An 18,808-nucleotide genomic window follows, 5' to 3' on the forward strand; every position below is an offset into this window, starting at 1 on the left:
AACTGAAGTGCCAGGCACAGCCAGGTAGCGTCTTGCCATCATGGCAATGTGAGGGTATTTACACTCATTGCTTTTCCACCATGCCAGTGGATCACCATCCACTGGAATGCCGCTTGCTGCCTTGTAGGATGCCTCCTCCTCTTTGATGGTGTTGGCAAACGTCTTGCCTGTGTCCTTGCTCGCAAGAGACTCCCCGAAAATCTCCTTCGTGGCCAAATGATTTTGTGCAGGAGATGCTTCTGAGTCTGGTCCTGTCGACTCTGTGGCTTGACCCTGCAGAAAAAATGTTTTGATCTATTAAACTAACAAATGATTCATTTTCATATTACATATATTTTTTTTACCTCTTCAGTGGCCACAGTCTCAGTGGTGAGATCACTGTATGTCCTCCGGTTTAGGGCAGGGTCTAGGTGAGACAGGGACGTGAACAGACAGGGACTTGAACCTTGGATCCAGTGCAGTAGAACTATGAAGGTAGTCCTGTACATTAGGGGGGTATCTGGGGTTCAGGTCCTCTCTAATGGCAGCCTTCACATCTCTAGTGATGGTGCTGTCTTCCTCACTTGGGACCATGGATTGTAGAATCCTTGTTTTCAGAGGTAGGATCATGGACACAGACGGTGCAGTTTCAGTGCTCAGTAGGGTTGTAACCGTTTTGAGGGATTTGAGCACCTGGAGAACCTCCTCTGCCACTTTCACGTCATCATTAGACAAGGTGACAATGTCTTTATTTTTTCCAGGGTCTTGTCTGTCAGGGCAGAGTATACAGCTGCCTGCTGCTCAAGATAGCTCTCCAACATGTCATAAGTGGAGTTCCATCTTGTTGTGACATGGTGTATGAGCTTGTGGGTCGGTAGCTGTAGCATTTCTAGCTTGGTCTTAAGCACATGAGCGGCTGTTGGGCTTCGGTGGAAAAAGGAAACCACCTTCCTGATTCTCCCAAGGAAGCGGTCCATCTGGTTCACTGAGACTCCCCTTTGGGATGCTAAATTGATCACATGTGCAAAGCAAGCTATCTGTGGCCCCAGTCCAGCCTCTATCACTGCATTTACTTGGTTCTTGGCATTATCTGTGGTGGTTGGGATATTGCTATTGGGCCTCTAGCTTCCACTCTGCTACTGCTCCTAGCTAGCTCCGAGCTGCTCCTAGCTAGCTCCGAGCTGCTCCTAGCTAGCTCCTAGCAGTACCTGCGCCAGATTTGTGCCTTTGGGACTCTCATAGAGGGGGTGTGTCTGTAGCACCGGACTTCACATCTCACACTCCTCTGTGGTGTAGTGAGCAGTCACGTAGCTTTCTGTTACCCTGGAGGTCCACTCCTCTGTGGTGTAGTGAGCAGTCACGTAGCTTTCTGTTACCCTGGAGGTCCACTCCTCTGTGGTGTAGTGAGCAGTCACGTAGCTTTCTGTTACCCTGGAGGTCCACTCCTCTGTGGTGTAGTGAGCAGTCACGTAGCTTTCTGTTACCCTGGAGGTCCACTCCTCTGTGGTGTAGTGAGCAGTCACGTAGCTTTCTGTTACCCTGGAGGTCCACTCCTCTGGTGTAGTGAGCAGTCACAGTCACGTAGCTTTCTGTTACCCTGGAGGTCCACTCCTCTGTGGTGTAGTGAGCAGTCACAGTCACGTAGCTTTCTGTTACCCTGGAGGTCCACTCCTCTGGTGTAGTGAGCAGTCACAGTCACGTAGCTTTCTGTTACCCTGGAGGTCCACTCCTCTGGTGTAGTGAGCAGTCACAGTCACGTAGCTTTCTGTTACCCTGGAGGTCCACTCCTCTGTGGTGTAGTGAGCAGTCACAGTCACGTAGCTTTCTGTTACCCTGGAGGTCCACTCCTCTGTGGTGTAGTGAGCAGTCACAGTCACGTAGCTTTCTGTTACCCTGGAGGTCCACCTGTCTGTGTTGAGGGCAACAGAGGATGCCTTGGATAATTTGTCGACAATTTTGGGGATTTCATAGCGTGGCTCAAGCACTTTCACCATATTTTTAAACCCTTTGTTTTCCACAACAGAGTATGGCCTCATGTCTGCAGTGATAAACATCCCAATAGATTTGGTGATGGCTTCAGCCCGGTCTGATTCTGCAGCAAAGGGCTTAAATGTCGCGGTGAGAAGTTGTTGTCTCTTGGCTGAGTTGGCTCCCGTCACTGACACACCAGGGTGACGACGCTTTAAATGAGTGTCCATGCTCCATGTATTTCCATGATCATACGGCTTTCATGTGGCACAATGGCTACACACCGTAATGGTGTTGTCCACCACCCTTCTTCCATCATCATATTTGACAGGGAAGACAAAATGCTCCCATACATGAGACTTAAATGAAGCGGGAGGCTTTTCCAGTTCTTCAGCTCTTTTTTCTTCTTTGCAACGCGAGCATCCAGGATTGATTCGTTGGGATTCAACATGCCTCGTTCACGTGAACAGTACACACAAGTGCTTTAAAAAAAGAATAAAACCAACTTTCAGGCTTCAGAGTAAAACACAGCACGCATCTGTTTTGTCTTTATCTTTTCACTTTCGACTCAGCATCGAGATGTAGGGAATTATTACTTTAAAAAGTAACAGCGGCAGTAAAACTGGATTTCACACTATGATGGATAAACTTTCCAATTGATCCGCGGTTCACATGCGCGCCGGACCCTGGGGGGTGATCTGTACAGATCACAGATCAACTACAGTCTGTTACAACACTAAGCTCTACCCAGCTGATTCAGATAACCAACTTATCATAAAACCTTACCTTAGAGCACACACACACACACACACACACAAAGAGATTGAGGATGAGTGTGAGTGAAAGAGAGAGAAGGAAGAGAGATTAAAGGGGATGAAAGGAAGAAGGTGTGTGCATGACAGACCTCTCCATCCTCACCATGCGTATAGGAGTGCTGGTCAGGTCCCTCTCTGTGACCAGTCGGTCCTGGTCTGTGACGTACAGTCCCTTCTGTGCCAGGGCCTGGATGACGGCGTTGTGTCCCAGCAGAGGTTTGACGGCATCGCTGCGGAGGATGAGGCTCCCCGCCCGGCAGTAGAGCTCTGCAGACAGCAGTAGGGACGCCACGGGGGGCTTCAGGTGCTCCTGGCTGTACTGGTCCCTGTAGAAGGGGTCAGCCAGCTCCTCAGGGACCACATCTTTGGAGGGAGAGAGGAAGGGACGGGTTAGTTTGAGGACACGATGTACATAGTAAGACTCCAGCTCCTCTGGGAGAGCATCTAGGGAGGGAGAGGAGGGTTTAGTGTGAGGATAGATAGCACCTTTTTTGTAGGTGCTATCTAAAACCTAAAAGGGTTCCTTGGCTGTCCCCATAGGAGAACCCTTTGAAGAACCCTTTTTGATTACAGGTAGAACCCTTTTGGAGTGTAGGCTACATAACTGACAGCTCCTCTGGGACTGTGTCTGTAGATGGAGAGAGGAACAGGTTAGTTTGGTCACACAATAACTGACACTACAGTCAACTCCTCTAGGACTGTGTCTCTTGATGAAGAGTGGGCCACTTAGACAGTCTCTGTGAGGTGTGTAGGACAGGTCCAAGCCCTGGGCCACTTAGACAGTCTCTGTGAGGTGTGTAGGACAGGTCCAAGCCCTGGGCCACTTAGACAGTCTCTGTGAGGTGTGTAGGACAGGCCCTGGGCCACTTAGACAGTCTCTGTGAGGTGTGTAGGACAGGCCCAGGCCCAGGCCCTGGGACACTTAGACAGTCTCTGTGAGGTGTGTAGGACAGGTCCAAGCCCTGGGCCACTTAGACAGTCTCTGTGAGGTGTGTAGGACAGGTCCAAGCCCTGGGCCACTTAGACAGTCTCTGTGAGGTGTGTAGGACAGGCCCTGGGCCACTTAGACAGTCTCTGTGAGGTGTGTAGGACAGGCCCAGGCCCTGGGACACTTAGACAGTCTCTGTGAGGTGTGTAGGACAGGTCCATGCCCTGGGCCACTTAGACAGTCTCTGTGAGGTGTGTAGGACAGGTCCATGCCCTGGGCCACTTAGACAGTCTCTGTGAGGTGTGTAGGACAGGCCCAGGCCCTGGGCCACTTAGACAGTCTCTGTGAGGTGTGTATGTGCCTTAATCGTTGTTGATTTAAATCGGATTTAATCTTCAACAAAGCCAACATACTGTATTGCAGTCTGTCCTCAGAGACTACACCACTTCCTGCTCTTCTCTCACATGATGAGTCAGGGGCCCTGTGAGTGTTTTTGAGTCAAGAGGGGGCAGTTAGTTTGAAAGGGCGCATATGGGGCAAGGACGGTGTTCCTGGCCTGTGTGTGTGTTTGTGCATGCATGCATTCAGGTGAGTGTGTGTGTGTGTGTGCATGCGTTCAGGTGAGTGTGTGTGTGTGTGTGTGTGTGTGTGTGTGTGTGTGTGTGTGTGTGTGTGTGTGTGTGTGTGTGTGTGTGTGTGTTTGTGCATGTGTTCAGGTGAGTGTGTGTGTGTGTGTGTTTGTGCATGTGTTCAGGTGAGTGTGTGTGTGTGTGTGTGTGTGTGTGTGTGTGTGTGTGTGTGTGTTTGTGCATGTGTTCAGGTGAGTGTGTGTCTGTGTCTGTGTGTGTTTAGGTCTGTTGGGGTGACCGTGTCTATGGTTGTTAGTAGAAACCTGTCATTAGGCTTGTTTTTGTCCTTTCAGGAGACAACGCTGAGAAAACTGTCCACAGAGCACTACCTTAGAGCAGGGTTTGTGCATGCATGCGTTCAGGTGAGTGTGTATGTTTAGGTCTGTTGCGGTGACCATATTTCCGCCACACCGGCGGTCACGAGTCATGAAGGCAGTCAAATTCCACATGACCATTTAGTCAAGGTAATTAGGCTTCTCTAAGCTCTGATGATGCTGCTGGTCATTAGTAGCTTACCAAACTTGCTAACTGCCTGGTACTCAGCACTCTATTGTCCCACTAATCACTCTGACTTCAATGCAAATGTAATCAAAAATCTAATCAAACACTTCATGAGAGCCCATGAGCTCAGGTTGCGCAACATTTCCATAGGCTATGTAATTGCGGGAGAAAACAGAGTGATGGCCTCTATTAAAAAGAGGATCCCATCAGCTTTCTATAGGCTAGACTTACTATTAGAGGTCGACCGATTAATCGGCAAGGCCGATTAATTAGGAACGATTTCAAGTTTTCATAACAATCAGTAATTGGCCTTTTTGGATGCTGATTATGGTCGATTACATTGCAATCCATGAGGAGACTGCGTGGCAGGCTGACCACCTGTTACGCGAGTGCAGCATCAAAAGGACCTGTGGCTGCAATATTGCACTTTTACTTTCTTCTCCAACACTGTGTTTTTGCATTATTTAAACCAAATTGAACATGTTTCATTATTTATTTGAGACTAAATAGATCTTTATTTATGTATTATATTAAGTAAAATTAAAGTGTTCATTGTTCATTCAGTGTTGTTGTAATTGTCATTACACACACACAAATAAAAATTGGCCGATTTAATCGGTATTGGCTTTTTTTGGTCCTCCAATAATCGGTATCGGTGTTGAAAAATCATAATCGGTCGATCTCTACTTACTATAATTGTTTCTCAACTTTCCTAATATTAAGCACATTGCTTCTCTTTACAACAGGAATATAGCCTACCTGGCTGGCATGAAAATAAACCATAGGGAAAAGTGTCCCTCATTTGCTACTTAAGTGCATAGATTACATGTATTTTTCCCCTGCCCCTGTTTCGAGACCGGTGCATGATAATGGTCCATTCTAAATCAAAACAAATGTCACACATATATTATTTAGTATATGTAAAGACAAGATTAAATTGAGAATAGTCTGTGTCAATATTAGCCTATCACTTGTGAAGTATATATTATCCCTTGTGAATGATAACCAGCATAAGAAACAATGCCTTTTTTCATAGTCGCACACCTCATGTAGCCAAGCCCATAGGCCTATTTGTTATAATAAGGTTTGTATCACAACTAAAGTGGCCAAATAACTTATTAAAATGAAGCACATGAATCTGCTTAACAAAGGGTGTAGAGCCTAACTGGCATACATAAGCACTGTGTGAGTTTCAAGTTTGGGGAAGATAATATTCACCTTAAAAATGCACCTTTATAATAAAAGCATTACATGTATAATCGCATTTGCGGTCATTTTTGATAATGGTGTTTTCCGCTAATGTAACATTCGTGCTTAGTCTACTACCATGTGCACATTGCTGCGCTTATAATGTGAAGAAATAGCCTAATAGTTTATCAACATTTTAAGCTAAACGTTCTGATCTGTTGTGTCAGCCGCATTGTGTAAAAAAGTTTTTGGGATGCTAGTGGTTGTATTAATTTGGGATCTATCGCATCCCACAACAGTTCCAGACCATGTTTGGAATATTTATTTGTTGCACAGAATAGGTCGACTTTTGTACTATGGGGGATAGTAGATTGACATAGGCTAGTGGTTTTGCTGTTCGTCAGGCCTACTCATCTTGTTGGCTGACGAAAAGTAAATGTGGACATTTCTTCCAATATCTTCAATATGCACCTCGGAATTGGATAAGGATGAGCGTAGTCGCGTCCCCAATGTGTCTGTCTTCACTTGTAGCCTGTGCGAAAGACCCGATCATGTGACGGAGAGCCATGTGAGTGAGAGACGCTTCGGATTGCGCAGCACACTCAGGGAGAAGGGCACAACGCAACACTCCGGACCGCAAAAGGCATGGATTGTTTTAGGGTGCATTACGGCCACAAAGGGGATGCTGCCGTGAAATTCGAGGCATTATCAAGTGCTTGTCAAATTCTGAATGAGACACTATTGGAGTGTGTACAGCAGGCCTCTCCAACCCTGTTCCTGGAGAGCTACCGTCCTGTAGGTTTTCAATCCAACCCTAATCTAGCACACCTAATTGTAATAATTAGCTGGTTGATAAGCTGAACCAGGTTAGTTACAACTGGGGTTGGAGTGAAAACCTACAGGAGGGTAGCTCTCCAGGAACAGGGTTGGAGAAACCTGGTGTAAACCTACAGGAGGGTATCTCTCCAGGAACAGGGCTGGAGAGCCCGGGTGTAAACCTACAGGAGGGTATCTCTCCAGGAACAGGGTTGGAGAGCCCTGGTGTAAACCTACAGGAGGGTATCTCTCCAGGAACAGGGTTGGAGAGCCCTGGTGTAAACCTACAGGAGGGTAGCTCTCCAGGAACAGGGTTGGAGTGTAAACCTACAGGAGGGTAGGCCCATTACTCCAGAAGACCCATTTGCGACCAAGCTTTAACTTCTTGACTGATGTCTTAACCTCTTACATCTAGACGTTCCGCTAGCGGAACACCTGCTCCAATATCCAATGATGGGCGTGGCGCGAAATACAAACTCCTCTAAAATCCGAAAACGTCAATTTTTCAAACATATGACTATTTTATAGCATTTTAAAGACAAGACTCTCGTTAATCTAACCACACTGTCCGATTTCAAAAAGGCTTTACAGCGAAAGCAAAACATTAGATTATGTCAGCAGAGTACCCAGCCAGAAATAATCAGACACCCATTTTTCAAGCTAGCATATGTCACAAAAAACAAAACCACAGCTAAATGCAGCACTAACCTTTGATGATCTTCATCAGATGACAACCCTAGGACATTATGTTATACAATGCATGCATGTTTTGTTCAATCAAGTTCATATTTATATCAAAAACCAGCTTTTTTACATTAGCATGTGACGTTCAGAACTAGCATACCCCCCGCAAACATCCGGTGAATTTACTAAATTACTCACGATAAACGTTCACAAAAAACATAAATTATTTTAAGAATTATAGATACAGAACTCCTCTATTGTAACGGCTGTCTGGAAGAGGGAACCAAGGTGCAGCAGAGGATGTGTTCATCATTAGAATTTTAATTCAAATAACAAGAGAACACTACAAAATGAACAAAAACGACAGCAAACAGTCCTGTTAGGAAAATACTCAAAACAGAAACAATTACCCACAAAACCCAAAGGAAAAACATGCTCCTTATGTGTGACTCCCAATCAGCAGCAACGAGCTTCAGCTGTGCCTGATTGGGAGCCACACACATGGCCCAAAACAAAGAAATACCAAAACATAGAAAAAGGAACATAGAACGCCCACCCAATGTAACACCCTGGCCTAACCAAAATAAAGAACAAAAAACCCCTCTCTATGGCCAGGGCGTTACATCTATGCACTCGATATGTCCGACAATAGCTTTTCGGTGAAAGCACATTTTGCAATATTCTCAGTAGATAGCCCAGCCATCACGGCTAGCCATTTAGACACCGACCAAGTTTAGCCCTGACCAAACTCCGATTTACTATTACAAAAGTTTGATTACCTTTGTTGTCTTCGTCAGAATGCACTCCCAGGACTGCTACTTCAATAACAAATGTTGGATTGGTCCAAAATAATCCATCGTTATATCCAAATAGCGGCGTTTTGTTCGTGCGTTCAAGACACTATCCGAAATGTAAATAAGGGTCACGAGCATGGCGCAATTCGTGACAAAAGATTTCTAAATATTCCATTACCGTACTTCGAAGCATGTCAACCGCTGTTTAAAATCAATTTTTATGCCATTTTTCTCGTAAAAAAGCGGTAATATTCCGACCGGGAATCTGCGTTTAGGTAAACAGACGAAAGAAAACAAAGCATTCTGTCGACGCGGGCACGAGCCTGAGTCTCACAGTACTGTAACCAGCCACTACCCAAACGCGCTACTTTTTTTCAACCAGAGCCTGCAAAGCCACGATTCAGCTTTTTGCCGCCTTCTGAGAGCCGTAGGAAGTGTCACGTAACAGCAGAGATCCTCTGTAATGGATAGAGATAATCAAGAAGGGCAAGAAATTGTCAGACAGGCCACTTCCTGCATGGAATCTTCTCAGGTTTTGGCCTGCCAAATGAGTTCTGTTATACTCACAGACGCCATTCAAACAGTTTTAGAAACTTTGGAGTGTTTTCTATCCAAAGCTAATAATTATATGCATATTCTAGTTTCTGGGCAGGAGTAATAATCAGATTAAATCGGGTACGTTTTTTATCCGGCTGTGAAAATACTGCCCCCTAGCCATAACAGGTTAAGATGTTGCTTCAAGATGTTGCTTCCACATCATTTTCCTTACTCATAATACAATCTATTTTGTGAAGTGCACCAGTCCCTCCTGCAGCAAAGCACCCCCACAACATGATACTGCAACCCGTGCTTCACGGTTGGGATGGTGTTCTTTGGCTTGCAAGCCTCCCCCTTTTTCCTTCAAACATAACGATGGTCATTATGGCCAAACAGTTCTATTTTAGATTCATAAGACCAGAGGACATTTTTCTAATAAGTACGATCATTGTCCCCATGTGCAGTTGCAAACCGTAGTCTGGCTTTTTTATTGAGGTTTTGGAGCAGTGGCTTCTTCCTTGCTGAGCGGCCTTTCAGATTATGTCGACATAGGACTCGTTTTACTGTGGATATAGATACTTTTGTACCTGTTTCCTCCAGCATCTTCACAAGGTACTTTGCTGTTGTTCTGGGATTGATTTGCACTTTTCTCACCAAAGTACGTTCATCTCTGGGAGACAGAACGCGTCTCCTTCCTGAGCGGTATGACGGCTGTGTGGTCCCATGGTGTTTATACTTGCGTACTATTGTTTGTACAGATGAACGTGGAACCTTCAGGAATTGCTCCCAAGGATGAACCAGACTTGTGGAGGTCTTGGCTGATTGGAGGTTTTTCTGAGGTCTTGGCTGATTTCTTTTGATTTTCCCATGATGTCAAGCAAAGAGGCAGTGAGTTTGAAGGTAGGCCTTGAAATACATCCACAGGTACACCTCCAATTGACTCAAATTATGTCAGTTAGCCTATCAGAAGCTTCTAAAGCCATGACATCATTTTCTGGAATTTTCCAAGCTGTTTAAAGGCACAGTCAACTTAGTGTATGTAAACTTCTGACCCACTGGAATTGTGATACAGTGAATTATAAGTGAAATAATCTATCTGTAAACAATTGTTGGAAAAATTACTTGTGTCATGCACGAAGTAGATGTCCTAACTGACTTGCCAAAAATATAGTTTGTTAACAAGAAATTTGTGGAGTGGTTGAAAAACTAGTTTTAATGACCCCAACCTAATTGTGTGTATATATATATATATATATATATAATGTAACTCCAAGTCAATCACACTTCTGTGAAATCACTGTCCACTTAGGAAGCAACACTGATTGACAATACATTTCACATGCTGTTGTGCAAATGGAATAGACAACAGGTGGAAATTATAAGCAATTAGTAAGACACCCCCAATTAAGGAGTGGTTCTGCAGGTGGGGACCACAGACCACTTCTCAGTTCCTATGCTTCCTGGCTGATGTTTTGGTCTATTTTGAATGCTGGCGGTGCTTTCACTCTAGTGGTAGCATGAGACGGAGTCTACAACCCACACAAGTGGCTCAGGTAGTGCAGCTCATCCAGGATGGCACATCAATGCGAGCTGTGGCAAGAAGGTTTGCTGTGTCTGTCAGCGTAGTGTCCATAGCATGGAGGTGCTACCAGGAGACAGGCCAGTACATCAGGAGATGTGGAGGAGGCCGTAGGAGGACAACAACCCAGCAGCAGGACCGCTACCTCCGCCTTTGTGCAAGGAGGAGCAGGAGGAGCACTGCCAGAGCCCTGCAAAATGACCTCCAGCAGGCCACAAATGTGCATGTGTCTGCTCAAACGGTCAGAAACAGACTCCATGAGGGTGGTATGAGGGCCCGACGTCCACAGGTGGGGGTTGTGCTTACAGCCCAACACCGTGCAGGACGTTTGGCATTTGCCAGAGAACACCAAGATTGGCAAATTCGCCACTGGCGCCCTGTGCTCTTCACAGATGAAAGCAGGTTCACACTGAGCACATGTGACAGACGTGAGAGTCTGGAGACGCCGTGGAGAACGTTCTGCTGCCTGCAACATCCTCCAGCATGACCAGTTTGGCGGTGGGTCAGTCATGGTGTGGGGTGGCATTTCTTTGGGGGGCCGCACAGCCCTCCATGTGCTCGCCAGAGGTAGCCTGACTGCCATTAGGTACCGAGATGAGATCCTCAGACCCCTTGTGAGACCATATGCTGGTGTGGTTGGCCCTGGGTTCCTCCTAATGCAAGACAATGCTAGACCTCATGTGGCTGGAGTGTGTCAGCGGTTCCTGCAAGAGGAAGGCATTGATGCTATGGACTGGCCCGCCCGTTCCCCAGACCTGAATCCAATTGAGCACATCTGGGACATCATGTCTCGCTCCATCCACCAACGCCACGTTGAACCACAGACTGTCCAGGAGTTGGCGGATGCTTTAGTCCAGATCTGGGAGGAGATCCCTCAGGAGACCATCCGCCACCTCATCAGGAGCATGCCCAGGCGTTGTAGGGAGATCATACAGGCACGTGGAGGCCACACACACTACTGAGCCTCATTTTGACTTGTTTTAAGACATTACATCAAAGTTGGATCAGCCTGTAGTGTGGTTTTCCACTTTAATTTTGAGTGTAACTCCAAATCCAGACCTCCATGGGTTGATAAATTGGATTTCCATTGATTATTTTTGTGTGATTTTGTTGTCAGCACATTCAACTATGTAAAGAAAAAAGTATTTAATAAGATTATTTCTTTCATTCAGATCTAGGATGTGTTGTTTAAGTGTTCCCTTTATTTTTTGAGCAGTATATATAGGGGATTGGAAATGATGCAGACAACGACATTGATGAAGGCTACAATCTATATGCAATATTAAAGCTGATCTACCCCCTACAAAATACGAAACATTTCTACTAGTAGCTTGCAAAGTCAACATTATCAGCCAACAGTAATGTTACATTATCAGCCAACAGTAATGTTACATTGGCAAATACGCCCTTCTGCTGCATGACAGGCAGACCCCACAAAGGATGGGAATTTAACCTAAACTACTCATACCTGTCAGGTATAGTTCACTTTATATCACTCAAATATACAATTAATGGTGGCCAATATGGAGAGATATTGTGAGGCTACCCTGATGTATCTGAATTGAGGTGATCAGGTTTACTGGTCATGAAAAGCATGCAGTTACTTGCTGTAGGTCTAGAACTCTGATGATAGAGCTCAATGTGCGCAACTGTTTTTCATGGAATAATCAGAAATGTGTAGTTCTGACAATGCGCTTCAAGAGGTGACGATATTACAATCAAATAGTTTTAGTGGAGCTGCAGGTCTCCTTGCCCCCAGGCAGACAAATCAAACGCTCTGCACCTTAAAAGGGCTTTATAAATCAATTTGATTGATTGATATTGTGATGTTTTATTGATAACGACCTATATAAATGGTCAATAGAATGGTCAATAGTAGCCCATAGATTGGTAAGGCGTATCCTTTGATTAATTCATACAGAGGTGGAGGAGGGTACATGGCTAAGTGAGGACTCTCTTCGCCCCAACAGATGTAGGATCTTAATTTGATCACTATTTTATTGTTGAATTTTCCTGCACAGCAGGCACTACAACTTGTAGTGTATTCAAGGTTAAAAAGGCTTCTAAAGTTTCTAATTTTCACATTAAAATGTCCATTAATAATCCACATAATATTTAAAATGTCCTGTCGCTGCAGGATTCATTTCCTGCTGTAGCAAACTGGCTCAAATTAAGTTCCTACATCTATACATCCACTTAGTAATACCCATTCTTCAGAGGGTTGGGGGGGTCAGAGGAAAACCAAATCTTTAGTGTGTTCCCACCCAGAGAGATGAAGGGGGCTATTTCAGACAATAACAGGCATTTACCACTCAACAGCCAGACCTAGCCACTTCAGCATCTAGTCACAACAACAACTGTCTGTCCCCAATATAAAGTCCCCCAACTGTCCCCACTTTAAAACCACCTCATAACCCTTGAGAAGATGGACAAAAGCTCCTATGACCTCAAATCAAATCTCATTTTAATTGTCACATGCACAGAATACAACAGGTCTAGACTTTACCTTGAAATGCTTACTTACGAGCCCTTTCCCAACAATACAAAGTTAAAAAGTACGAAACATTTGCAAAAAAGGAAATAGTAACACAATAAAATAACAATAATGAGGCTATATACAAGGAGTACCGGTATCAAGTCAATGTGCAGGGGCACGAGGTAGTTGAGGTAATATGTACATGTAGGTAGGGGTAGAAGTGACTAGGCAATAAGGACAGACAATAAACAGAGTAGCAGCAGCGTATGTGAAGAGTGAGAAAGTGTGTCTATATGTGAATTTGTGTGTGGCGTCAATATGCATGTGTTTGTGTGTTTGGTGTGTGTGAGCATATGTAGTGTGTGTGTATGTTGGAGTGTCAGTATAGTATGCGTGTGTGTGGGGGTAGAGTCCAGTGAGTGTGCACAGAGCCATTTGATGAACTGTTCAGCTGTCTTATAGCTCGGGGGTAGAAGTTGTTCAGGAGCCTTTTGGTCTCAGACTTGGTTCTCTGGTACAGCTTGTTGTGCGGTAGCAGAGAGGACTGTGTATGACTAGGGTGGCTGGAGTCTGACAATCTTTAGGGCCTTCCTCTGACACCGCCTGGTATAGAGGTCCTGGATGGCAGGGAGCTCGGCCCCAGTGATTTACTGGGCCCAACGCACTACCCTCTGTTGTGCCTATGGTAAGATGCCAAACAGTTGCCATACCAGGCGGTGATGCAGCCAGTCAAGATGCTCTCAATGGTGCAGCTGTAGAACTTTTTGAGGATCTGAGGGCCCATGCCAAATATTTTCGTCTTGTGGGGGAAGAGGTGCTGTCGTTCCCTCTTCACGACTGTGTTGCTGTGTTTAGAACATGATAGATCCTTAGTGATGTGGACACCGAGGAACTTGAAGTTCTCAACCTGCTCCACTACAGATGTGTAGTCCACGATCAGCTCCTTTGTCTTGCTGACGTTGAGGGAGAGTTTGTTGTCCTGTCACCACACTGCCAGCTCTCTGACTTCTTCCCTCTAGGCCTCCTAGAGCAGCAACAATACTACACACCTTTAAGTGGATGGAACATTAGGCTTTACAATGTTAACACAGTCTTGCTAACATCAGCCATACAAGTGCTGCTAGAAAGAATAACCAAACAGGGGTTATAGGGCTCAGTTCATATTTGTTCTTAACTGACTTGCCTAGTTAAATAAAGGTTCAATGAAAAAGATATGGCCATCAGAAAGGTTCTATTAGACCAATAAGCAGGCTTATTTGTAACAGTGTGGAGTGCAGATCACCCTTTACAGAGTGAGCAGGATTTAGTTTTCCACCAGTTCATCAAAAGCTTCCGTGTCAAGGAAAACCAATCAAACAGGAAGTACACAGGAAGGAGCGTCACAGGAAGTCCAAACACGGGACCTGGAATATCCACCCTTACTATGCCGACCATAGGAAGTCATCCAATTGGAGCACAGCACAGCGAGGGAACATTAAAACATGCTGTCAGCAACATTACTTTTCTGTTACTATGCAGTTATTGCATTCTTACAAACTTGTAGCTTATAGCAGCAATTCACAATGTCTGATTCAAAGCACTGGACTACAACGTTACGAAATAACTAGATGTATTTTAGCAGTGGTTTTCAAAAGGTAACATTTTGTTCAGTTGCTCACTATGTAAACTAACGTCAGACTACTTATTCTCCAATGCAGTACGAACATCCATGTAGTCAGACCAACGAAGCGATCCGAGCTGTTGTCACTCACATTGATTGTGGCTAATAAGTTCACACAAGATGAGACTAATGTTGGTTAACGTTCAGGGTTTAGGGTAGGGGCATCCCAAGGATCCCACCGGGAGGCCCCTGTGTTGTAATGGAGACAAATGTTGTCACCGACTGGGTCTCCACAATGCCAACACACCACAGATGTTACAGAGACAGGAGAGGACTGTCTGTGTAGAGCACATTCTAGAACAGCTGCTCGCAAAGCATTTGTGCACACACACACACACACACACACACACACACACACACACACACACACACACACACACACACACACACACACACACACACACACACACACACACACACACAATGATCCAGTGCCACACAGGAGAGCATCAACCACAGATGCCTGTGGAATCAGTCATAATAGAGGAAAACATTTTGTGAGTGTGTCAGTGTACGTACATGCACGTTTTCAGCATTTTCTGTCAGTGTACGTACATGCACATTTTCATCATTTTGTGGGTCAAACTACTGTCACAGCCGTAGTAACTAGGTCAAACATGGCTGTGTGTGAAGACTGGATTGATGAATTGGGCCACAGTTCTCTGTATTGGTGCAGGAAGGGAGCAGTAATATGTGTCACCGGAAGGGACAGGAAGAAAGAAAATCTGCCCAGTCCTGCTATGCTAAGAGCATGTAGTTCTCTAGGAGTAATGAGGTGAGGCCTGCAGTTAACCCCATGTGCTTCGAGTGAGGGTTTTCCACCAATTTATACACATGACAAAAGCTTAGTTTACAAACATCATGCTGGAAACTAAAGGAGGAGCTTTCTAGTCATGTTCAGCTGGCTTAGTGGATGGTCGTTACAGTGTAGGCCAGTTAAAAACATCCATTAGAGAGCTGGAGTCAGTCACCCTCCAACCAACCCCAGAGCCACTGAGCTAGCCAGTTGGAATTTGACGTTTTAGGTCTGCTCTGGCTACAGTCTGCAGACCAAGGCTTTCCCCAGCCACACTGGAGGCCCCATAGAAAGCCTTTAATATAGCGGAAGTGCTGTCTCTCATCCAGAAACAACTGGAAATGTTCCTCTGAATGTTTAGAATAGATTCTGATCTTAACGGTGTAGATCACCCAGTGAAGTGACAACTGTGTCAATGGTCAAATCACATGGAATGATCTTTCTAATACTGTTCAGATGGTCCAACAACCTGTAGGGCATGGGGCCATTGCTGTGAACATCAGGAACCAGCTGCAATAGCTAATCAATCAAATGTCACAGACATCCATGCAGATGGGAGAGGGTAGGTAAACAACAACGCCCTCTGCCATGTTGAGAACAGAAAAGGCAACAGTTAGTCATCCCACACGTGCGCTTCTCCCCAGACAGAATGTCAATTAGAGCGCCCAGATGTGACTAATGCAATGACTAATTAGAGTGTTTCATTGTCGCATTCGCGCGTGGTGAAGTCTAGATGATGTTTCATCAAGGACCTTGGAGCCGAATAACACATTCTTAACACGGATAATAGATGCTCTTTAGGCCCCTCAGAAATGTCGCGGTTATCAAAGATGATTGGCCCTATTATGATGATGTGCACACTGACACAATTTGTCAACATTTTACATAAAATGTTACACATTTCCACACCAATATTGCGAAGACAACAAAAGGCGCCACCTACCTGAGCCAAAGGCTTTGGCCACAAGCCATGTGAAGCTACAGGATATTTTAGCCCTTGTGAAATCATAGTGATCAAACGCCTTGATCGAGGGGACGATAAAGGTTCGTCTCAACCCCTTGGTATGTGCCGCATCACCCATCTTCACGCCTGGCTAGCTCGGCCTCCGTTACCGAGAAGCAGACGGTCAGTTAACTAGTGGAATTCTGTCGGCGGCAGATGACATCCCGTGAAAAGGAATTCGATGCAGCAAAATGTCTCTTTACGTTCAAACTTCGAATGCGTTTCCGAAACGACGACCGACTGGAATTCCTCACACCCAGATGTGTTGTGGATCCTTCCCACGGTTACAAGCTAACCGTTTTTATTTCCATGTGTCCGATATTCTCAGTACGAGAAGAGGATTCCAGCCAGGCAACTGCAGTAGACTAGTTTAGGGATTTTCAGCCATTCCCTGACATTATCTTCAGTTTGCCAAGCAAGCACAGACGAAACGTTAGTCTACTGGAGGCTATCACGAAACCGCTCGCCCATTTACCCGACTTCTATTTACAGGAATAGCTAAATTCATATTTTGAGGATGGTGTTATAAGTAAACGGAACCAATTGTCATTTTTTCCCCTTTATAACTGTTTTGCTCTCCTAACCCTCAATCTCCACGACGTCTCCCCTGGCTTTTCCTGCCGCACTGGACTCAAAGGCGATCTCCCTAGTGCGCCTGCGCGGCCCACCAGACGTTCCACAGCCACTGCTGGATACAGTGTACAGAGCAGGGTTCCCCAACTGGCTATATTTGGCCCCCAACGTGTTCTGAGCAACAACAACAACAAAATACTTTTGCATAAAAGACTGTAAAAACACCAGGAAATCAGCTCCAAGTGATTTTAATTTTAAGAAATCTGTTCACAAGTATTCCCACGCATAATAGATACGTGATCCACAGCCCGTCTGGTGTTCAACCTTCCCAAGTTCTCTCACGTCACCCCGCTCCTCCGCACACTCCACTGGCTTCCAGTTGAAGCTCGCATCTGCTACAAGACCATGGTGCTTGCCTACGGAGCTGTGAGGGGAACGTCACCTCCGTACCTTCAGGCTCTGATCAGTCCCTACACCCAAAGAAGGGCACTGCGTTCATCCACCTCTGGCCTGCTCGCCTCCCTACCTCTGCGGAAGCACAGTTCCCGCTCAGCTCAGTCAAAACTGTTCGCTGCTCTGGCACCCCAATGGTGGAACAAGCTCCCTCACGACGCCAGGACAGCGGAGTCAATCACCACCTTCCGGAGACACCTGAAACCCCACCTCTTTAAGGAATACCTGGGATAGGATAAAGGAATCCTTCTAACCCTCCCCCATGTTTCCGTCAGCGCCAGGAAGTATACAAATGTAAGCAAGGTTTGAAATGATTGTTTTAGTCAAACATATCTGCTTGGGCTTCTTGCGATCAATTTGCAGATTACTAATTATTTGTAATTATGTTCCGGCCCCCACACCCAAGAAAAAAATCACCCTGCAGCTGACTCAAGTTGATGATCCCTGGTATAGAGTATGCAATTCCCACAACACACATTTTCTCTGCACTTAGAGTTCCAGTAGGCCTAATCTCATGCATGCATATATTTTACATATGGGTGGCCCCAGAAATCAAACCTACAGTCTCAATGTTGCAAGGTCCATGCTCTACCAAGTGAGCCACATGGGACCAGGGATGAGGTGTTCTGATCCTAAATCAGTGGTTTGGGTTTAGGACAGAGAAGCTTTGGGGTGAAGACCGAGTTAAGACAATCATTACTATTATTATTATTATGAATAAAGCGTCTCAGAGTAGAAGTGCTGATCTGGGATCAAGTCCATATAATCTTATTCATTATGATCTAAAAGACCAAATGGATGCTAGATCAGCACTCCTACTGAGTAGCTTTAGAGGCTGCTGCCCTATATACAGTACCAGTCAAAAGTTTAGGCACTCCTACTGAGTAGCTTTAGAGGCTGCTGCCCTATATACAGTACCAGTCAAAAGTTTGGACACACCTACTCATTCAAGGGTTTTTCTTTATTTTGACAATTTTCTACATTGTAGAATAACAGTGAAGACATCAAAACTATGAAAAACACATATGGAATCAGTAGTAGTAACCAAAAAAGTAGTAGTAACCAAAAAAGTGTTACACAAACCAAAATTTATTTTAGATTTTAGATTCTTCAAAGTAGCCACCCTTTGCCTTGATGACAACTTTGCACGCTCTTGGCATTCTCTCTACCAGCTTCACCTGGAATGCTTTTCTAACAGTCTTGAAGGAGTTCCCACATATGCTGAGCACTTGTTGGCTGCTTTTCCTTCACTCTGCAGTCCAACTCATCCCAACAGATTTCCACCGGTCTAATGTCCATTGCTCGTGTTTCTTGGCCCAAGCAAGTCTCTTCTTCTTATTGGTGTCCTTTAGTAGTGGTTTCTTTGCACCAATTCGACCATGAATGCCTGATTCACGCAATCTCCTCTGAACAGTTGATGTTGTTACTT

At 45.2% G+C, this 18,808-nt stretch overlaps 1 protein-coding gene across 1 annotated transcript in view; it reads right to left on the reverse strand.

Annotated features, from left to right (window-relative positions):
• LOC106569669 (calmodulin-regulated spectrin-associated protein 2-like) overlaps positions 1-17,176 on the reverse strand; it is a 74,685-nt gene extending 57,509 nt beyond the window's left edge. Inside the window, 2 exon segments of the mRNA XM_014141229.2 lie at positions 2,866-3,125; positions 16,294-17,176. Coding sequence (XP_013996704.2) covers positions 2,866-3,125; positions 16,294-16,432 — 399 coding nt within the window. The 5' untranslated portion in view covers positions 16,433-17,176.
• Between the last annotated feature and the right edge of the window lie 1,632 nt (positions 17,177-18,808).

The sequence above is a fragment of the Salmo salar genome, chromosome ssa14, assembly GCF_905237065.1.
Source record: "Salmo salar chromosome ssa14, Ssal_v3.1, whole genome shotgun sequence".
Lineage (NCBI taxonomy): Eukaryota > Metazoa > Chordata > Actinopteri > Salmoniformes > Salmonidae > Salmo > Salmo salar.